Source organism: Tigriopus californicus, chromosome 12 (assembly GCF_007210705.1).
Source record: "Tigriopus californicus strain San Diego chromosome 12, Tcal_SD_v2.1, whole genome shotgun sequence".
In the NCBI taxonomy this organism is placed as follows: domain Eukaryota; kingdom Metazoa; phylum Arthropoda; class Copepoda; order Harpacticoida; family Harpacticidae; genus Tigriopus; species Tigriopus californicus.
Genome location: NC_081451.1, coordinates 1,124,889 through 1,133,293, shown reverse-complemented (window position 1 = coordinate 1,133,293; position 8,405 = coordinate 1,124,889). Strand labels below are relative to the sequence as shown.

Sequence of the window (8,405 nt, the reverse complement as noted above, 5' to 3'; positions counted from 1 at the left end):
GGCCTTACTTTTGGTTTTACTTTTATTTCATTTTCACATTGCACCCCCGACGGAAGGTCGTACGTCACCAATGCGCTAAATAAATGACATGTTTGATGCTCGTAATTCAATTACTCATTGGTGGAGGGTTACGAAGTCATTGCTTCTATGATTACTAATTCAGGCCGTATCAATTCTTATCTTATCTGAAGATCCAGCCTCCAGGGTAGATGTATAAATAAGGACTAAGGTCATTTTAGATCACGAGTCTATTGTCAGTAGTGACAAAAATGAAGCTAGCTGTGGTCCTTGGAAAGAATCTTGTGCTGAAGGGTAGACATTGGATCCAAACCGCATTGGAAATCGTGGTGCCATGTCTTCTCTTCATAGCTTTGGTAGTCATCCGGTCCGCTTTAAAGGTGGACACGGTCAATGAGGATCCTGGAGAGCCGTCTCAAGAATACGGCAGTTTTTTGGATGATCGCTCCGGAATGCGGATGTTCTGTTGGTCCAATGGGTACGGTGAGGGAGCGACATTGTATGTGGCGCCAAATAGCTCCAAATACGCCCAAATATTTGTGGAACAATTCAACACGGCTGGCTATAAATACTGCCAAGACCATAGATGGACGAATGCTGAAGACTATGTCGGTAAGGGGACGACTGGATTTCGATCGCTCTGTGTTAGTAGTGGCAAGGGTGGGCTTTCGATCGTTACCAGCTAACTGCTACATAATGATTTCAATTTTTTGTCAACGGTTAACGGGCTTTTAAATTCATTTTTGAGTTAAGGACCCTATCAACTTCATTTACTACATTTCGTAGAGAATGTGTGCTATTCTAGTTGTCATAGGTGCTTCGTATCTTTCCACTATTTCTAATTTTTGTTTATATTCCGACTCTTTTGGATAGGGCCATGAGTCCTAAAAACATTTCTTCCATTCAAAATTTACACCTTGAAAAATTTTGATTTTTGTTTTAAATGAGACGAAGTTTAAAAATTCAATCCATGGACAGGCGAAGTCCAGTCTTACTAGAGGGCTCTAAGTCTTACCAATCCTTCGACCCTGTCACCCTGACAACAAAAACATTTTTATCAATTATATATCAGATTTTGACTCAATTGTTGTCAAATTTACATGTAATAAACTTCCATTATTGGAATTTAGAAAAATAGTTGTTTATCAAAGTCATTGTTGAAGTGACAGATTAATGACTGGTTTCTTTGTTCCTTGCTATGTCAGATGGCAGCTTTCTCGCTCCCTCTATCATGTGATGATGAGTGTCCTAATCAATGCCAAGATTAATGTTAACTGACAATAAACCACGGCGAATGTCGAAGTAAAGGACCGGTAATTTACAATGTCCTTGGAAATTAACATGCAGCACATATTGATATATTACTCGCTGATTCATTACTTCAACGTTTGTCTTAGTTTATTATAAGTCACTTGGGTTTAGATTCACTGGGCATTTTTGATCCATTGATCCATTTGTTAGTTTTTGATGCCATCAACCGTATATTTTAACCGTAGAACTGCATATTTCTCTCGAGTAAAACAACTGAAGCAGGCGTGAACTATTCAACTGGTTTTACAAAAAAACCACGAGAACAAAAATGTTTGTTGTTTGTCCAAGTTCCATCGGCGTTTTCCCGGGATTGGATTATTCACGAATCCTATGTTGAAATGGGTCTCATTTGAACAACTCAAGTCTCGATTTAAAATTTCAATTGGACTTTATTTTTTCCCTTTCTTTCACTTGCTTTTTTTATTTCAAAACCTGATGCCCAACATTAATGCAAGATTAAAACTAGAATATTGTCGGTTTGTCCCCAAACGGTACAAAGCCTTCTTGCCTTGAATAATATACTATTAATATGGACTAATAATGGACCAATAGAAATATGGACTATGAACGAGCTCTCCGCCAAATCGGCCTGGTCTTGGCCATGGCCACCCCGAATCACTTTTCAAATTAAAGTAATAAAATATGGAATGTAGATCTCCTCAGTTAAAAGTGAGCCATTTTTATATATTTTTCTTGTAAAGTGGTTTGTTTCAAAGTTATATTGTCAAAAGATTAGGTAGCTCATCAAGAGCAGGCAAAAAATTGAATTTTATGAGTTGTTTACTACATAGTTTTGGACATATCTCCTGAGTTACCTAGGCATACTTTTTGGCCCAAGTCTGGCCGAGTTCATTTATTTGACAAGATCTTGTGATCGTATGAAGTGACTATTTGAAGAGAGTGAACGGTATAGGCCATATGAAATTTTCTTTTCTTTTCGCACTCCACATCTCTAAAAGTCCGTGGATAGTAAAAAGTTAACGAGTTGCACATTAATGTATTAAAAAATCGCCACTAAATCGAAACACAGGCGAGAATATTTTTTAGGGTTTCAATACTTGACTTACATATTTTTAGCCAGGCTTCAGAGATCTGACTTCTTTAAAAGATTTAAGCCCAAATCTTGATACCCAAAGATTTCATAACGCTCAAGGCATGCATTTTTCTGGTTATCTTAGAATGCGATTAACAAAGAGGTAGGTTTACTTACGACTGGTAAACTATTAATCCATCATTATTTTTATGCTCAATCGTAAAGGGCTTTACTAACCTATTCCAATATTTTATAAGTATTTTAATCATGTGATTTTTAAGAACAATTCTATTATACATAACCTTTACTCTACAACATGTAGTGGGCTGAAGGTTGGGTTGTCAGAGCTGTTCCAAATTAATGTCTCATGTTAGACAGCAATTTGCTCGGAATTCAATGAGTGCCTTTGCATGTGTTTTTTCTAATGCCTTTTGAAGACTCGTAAAGAATTGGTCTCGTTATTTTGACCCCTTGATTTTTACTTGTAGGAGTGACATTGGTTCCTTAAGTCTTCTTTTGGCTCTTTTGAGGATTCAATATTGATGGAGCACTGTTTTATGCTTCACTTTCAAGTCATTCAATCCTTTAACAGATATTTGCAAAACACTTCATGGCGACACTTTCATATTGAAGGGACTTTCTAAATTGCAACACAATTACTAATTGAATGAGTGTTTGACTGATTGGTTGAAATTTAAATGTTTTTGTTCTCGATTATCGATGGCCTTGATTCTATGAAAATTGGGTGCATTTAAATAAAAAAGAATTAAGTCTAGTGATAGATGATAAACTTTCCCCTACATGTCATAAACGCAAAACAGCTTAATTCTTACTTGTGTCGCTAGGAACTCTACTTATTTAAACATGATAGGCCATGCAATTCCCTCAGATTGACTACAAAGCCTAAAAATGTTGGTTCAATCAGATCAGAATGAAATTTGTGAAAGTTAAGGCTCTTATTCTGCTAATCAACACATTTTTCATTTTCATTTTAACTCTCTTATGTTCTTCGCAAGTGAAGCTACCAGCCTTGCTGACACCTTCTAGTTAACAACATGACCTTTTTAACATATTACTGCAGATTAAAATTTGACTGAAAATTTGACTACACCACATCTCAACTGATGTTATCATATCTTTTCATGCATGAAAAGGTTTTGATCATGCAATATGAGCTCTTAGGTTAACTCCTGGTAAACTTAGAATTAGGTGTAACTAATTCTAATACCAACAACTGCGTGTCCCTCAATGTAAAGGATAACATGTTGACAGGATGAAAGACTTTCAACCTGATCCTTCAATATGAAGACACTTTGCAAAAGCTATTTTTGCTATCCTTGACAATGAATTGACGACCGAGAATGACTTTTTTTAAATCTTACACCTGTTTGTTGAAACAATCGTTCAGCAACAAATCGTGCGGTATCATTGCCACAGACTTGTATAGGGTATGAAAGGAAAGTTATTTCAATTTATCAATTGTGACTTGTGTACACTTCTGATGTGACAACTACCTAATTAATTGAAAGGGAGCATTTTGGTTGAGAGTTGTGTTTCTATTAGTGAGGGGATCAATTTTCAGAATCAGGAGTGCTCAAAGCACCAGCTGTTTCCAACGAAACGTAAAAGGTTAGATTTGACAAAAAATGCGAACCTGGTTTGAAGGAAGAAAAATCAGGGTTATTTTGTATGACTGACTAACAGGTTTTTAATATTCCACTAGGGATGTCACATTCCACTAAAAATGTAAGTTGGTTGCCCTTGTGGCAACCTCCCGTGATTATTTATTTGATCCCATCAGTAGGTTCTACCCTCTTGGGTTTCGATGCTGTGTCTTATTGGGATTTTTTTGTGATTGGCTCTGAGCAGACGGAATGGTTAAAATGACCTTTAGATTTTTGACGGAAATGCTCAAACACATCTTGGCATTTGTTGGCCTAAAAAAATCATAAGGAACAACTTCTTTTTTGGTTTGCATAATCTCAAAATAGCTCAAAATGCTATATCATGTCACTTAAAGCACATTAAAAGTTCAATTTCAGGAAGTATATTTTATACTCCTCATAAGTATATTTAGCTACACATTCACTTGAAATCTAAAGAAATATTTTTTCGTCAATTTGTATTTTTGGAGTGTTTTGAATAAAGTTGTACCTTATGATTTTCTGAGCAAAAACGCCAAAATGTATTTGGATTGTTCTCTGGAAATTTTACATGCTTTTTGACTCAAACCCAGAAGAAAAAGTTGTAACCTTGACAGTGATTTCAGCTAGAGAGACCTTTAACTAGCCTGTTAAATGTATCCTTGGGTCACCACATCATAGCCTCCTAATGCTGCCCAAAATATGGTTTTCTTTCTGCACTTCAGAGGGCGCTTTGTGAGTCCGCCCCTACCAGGTAATGGGCCGATTTGGGCTGATTCCTCTTTATCAAATTATAATGCGCCTGTGTTGTTTCTGGCTAAGTCTATTAAAATCTTGTATATACATGGTGACCCGGGTCACATAATGTCCGGAAAAGCAATTGCGTTCAAGGCAAGGCAAGGGCAGTCTATGTAGCAATTTCTTCCTGTTTTCTTTGGCCTGTGTGACTTTGCTAATAAGGGCCCTTATTGCGATGGATTTTTGAAACTTTAATTCCGTTCCAAAAGAATGCATTCATATGGGTTCCAAATCTAAATCAAGCACATGTTAGTAAATGTTTGTGCCGTAAAGGTTAGTTATGCTCAGGCATCATTAACTGCAATTACAACAGCAACAGATTCAAATCATGTATTTTTCCATAGAAAATATATAAAGTGGCTCAAAAAATGGGTGTTTGAACAATCAAAGGGTTTCTAAAGCCATGTAGAGGCTCATCGTTTTGTCAAAATGTGTTTGGTTTGGTTCTGGGACCCATATGAACGCATTGCTTTGGAACGGAATTGAAGGTTCAAATTTCCACCGCAATGGTGCGCTGAATTCACTGTCGCACTCTTCTAATACATGGCACTTTAAGTATCCTCTATGTAAATCTATGAATGGCTTGTCCTACTTGCAACATTGTTACTCAACGGTGGAAGGAGTAATAAAACCCTGTCAAAAGTTTTGTTCGTGAAAATGAGTCACATCAAGCACCTCCAAATTGTTTTGTTAAAAAACTTAACCTTAAAATCCCGCCATTGGATACTGAGTCTCATGGAATTGTTCGTTCCGTGCCTTCTCTTTATCGCTGTGGCCCTCTTACGGGCATCTATTCAACTAGAATCTGTGCAGAAGGATCCAGTGTTCATGGTGAAGTCACCTCGGAATTTCTTGACCACGTTGTGCACATCTTGGCTCAGAAATGAGATTGGATTGCTATATGTTGTACCTGTGGGCTCATTGTATGCACAGCAGTTTGTTTTGGACTTCAATATGCTGCTTACCAAACATTGTGAATCAAGGAATATCTTCTCGAAGGCAAAAATTGGTATGGATGCAGAATAGGCTAGTTTTGCTTCAAGAAATAAGGCTCCAGGCTCGTGGCCCTGAATGAGGAAATCCGCCATATTTGAAAACCGGGGTTATTAATCCATCAAATGAATTGAACTATAGGAAAGTTAAAAAAAGTGGAAAACAGTCCTTACATTTGCTTAACCTTGTCGAAAAGGGAGTATAGCTACTAATGGTGTGATAACTTTCCTGGTTAGTGTGTGGGCTGTATAACATAACTATGAAAATCTGGAGCTGAATAAAACACCTACACGAGAAGTTGGATTTTTTTTAATGTCAGTTGCTTCAGCTCACGTCACACACATAGGTTTTTGTTTTCTAGTTAGCCTCTGGTTATTTCTAGAACTGTACTTATTTCCGATAAGGTTACACCATAGATTTCTAGACACTGGATGTCGGACGACCGACCACTCGGTTGGTAAAACAGTACAATGGATGGTCTCGTGGGAATTGATTACAAACCGGTTTATTGTACTGTTTAGCCAACCGAGTGGTCGGTCGTCCGACATCCAGTGTCTAGAAATCTATGGTTACACGGTGAAGATCTCTCAATCTCTCATTGATTCGACGTTGCTCTTCCGACAAATGGGTCGTTTTTGGTTTCTTTACTACCTTATTTTACAGTTGCCGAGTTGATTGAATCAGAGGAGGACATTGTGGAAAAGTACGCAGAATACGTTGCAAATGAAAATAACTTTTTCAAAGGCAGACAAAATGATGATCTCAAACAAAGCCAAGTCTATGGTGGAATAATTTTTGAGCCAGACCAAAGCTTTACAAGTCCGCACTTGAACTACAAAATCAGGCTCGGCTACCAGCGTACTTACTACGTGGAGACCCAAACCCAGTATCTGTTCGATCCGTGGTTGAAATACGATTACTTCAGCACATCTGACGCCATTTACAAGTATGTACATGATTCTTTTATAAATATTGGGGAAAATTAGAGTTCTCACTTGCCATAGCACCGGCAAATTGAGTGCACTGAAAAGATTCACTTAAACATCATTTTTCGAATACCCTCTTGTGTGCCTATGCTCTGTTAATAATTATGGGTGTAAAAAGTTTAAAGAAAGAACTTTGAATGTTAATAAAGATAGCTTTCTGGTCATGTGCTAATGCTGCTAACCACTGAGTCAACAAGCATTGTGCAACTGTCTGGAGCGATGTGCTTTGGAAAAATGATTATTAATAGAATAACTTCGGTATACATCTACAACAATGATTTCAGTTACGAAGAGGAGGTTGCCATCCAGAGTGTTATTGACCTGCTTTATTTGCAAGGCCGATTTCGAGAGGAGATATTCATTCCTGTTCACACCAACTTCACAGATGGCAAGCTTAAACTTGTAAGTATTAATTAGAGACATGAAAAATATTTTGTTTTAAGGATGAATACCAGACGCGTGTCAAAACTAGTTTGTCTTGCAGAAGCGGCTCTTTTCTCAAGTCTTTAGATTCGCTGCTCATCGTTGTACAGCTTTGAATGCGAATAGTTGTTTGAGCACAAGTTAACCAAACAAGAATAGCTGCTGTTGTGATAAACCTTGTTTTGACAAACGTCTGGAATTTATTCTCAACGGTTAGGCAAAATGTGTTTTCCTGTCTCTAGTGATAATACAACCAAGATACCAGGAACTAGGCCCAAATTGGCAATCAGCCAAACCACAATCAGCGAGGTCCTCATTAGGGATTTATGGATTACTTGTTTGTTCTTACATTTATCTTCATTTTTCTTTAGTTTGGAGTGAAGGGTTGGAGGGGTGAACCTCGCCTGGCCAGCCAAGCTAGCCATTACATCGTCCGTATGTTGAAAGGCAGTTTCATAGTTCATATCAGACTAGTTCTCCGTCTGTGGGTATGGTTAGGGTCTAAAAAGATTTCCTTGAGAAAGGTTGTTGAGGAGAACCAATCTAGGGACCTCTCTCATGTTAGGAAATTGCGTTAACCATTATGCCACGTCTCCTCCCTATCACCCATGCATTGGCATATAAAACAATACATCAACCAACCAGATCATCCAAAACGTTATATGGCATCCTGAGCATTTAGAGTGCTAGCTGTTTTCCTTTTTAACATAACCCCTTTGACCTCGTTCAATTTAATTGTTTTAAAAAGAAACATTGCACCTATACACTTACATACATTTTCACATTAATTAACGTCAATTATACCCGTAAGAATTGCGTANTTGAGGAAGGTCTTTAAAAAACCAGGAAGCGCCCCGTTTGTGGCCGTAAATGACGTGAGGTTTTCGGCCTTTCCCGATCAAATCATGGCCTTATTGGGTCACAATGGTGCGGGCAAGACGACAACCATGTCCATCCTAACAGGTATGTCCAAATGTTCAAAAATGGTTATATACAAATTTGCAGGACTTTCATGCACTGTTTTTAAAGGTTTGTTTTCAAGTTCGGGTGGAACTGCACAGATCAATGGGTTAAATATCGACACTAGTATGGCAAAGATCCGTGGCGATCTGGGTCTCTGTCCCCAACATAACATGCTGTTTGCCAGTCTCACTGTTAGGGAGCACTTGATTTTCTTCGGAATGGTAAGATGGTGGCTGT

The 8,405-nt window shown here is 37.9% G+C and overlaps 1 protein-coding gene across 1 annotated transcript in view; it reads left to right on the top strand.

The window, feature by feature from the left end:
• The first annotated feature begins 228 nt into the window (after positions 1-228).
• The window catches only part of LOC131891540 (phospholipid-transporting ATPase ABCA3-like), a 25,426-nt gene continuing 17,249 nt past the window's right edge, over positions 229-8,405 (top strand). Inside the window, exons 1-3 of the mRNA XM_059241146.1 lie at positions 229-630; positions 6,460-6,742; positions 7,067-7,184. Coding sequence (XP_059097129.1) covers positions 270-630; positions 6,460-6,742; positions 7,067-7,184 — 762 coding nt within the window. The 5' untranslated portion in view covers positions 229-269. The remainder of the gene's footprint in view (positions 631-6,459; positions 6,743-7,066; positions 7,185-8,405) is intronic.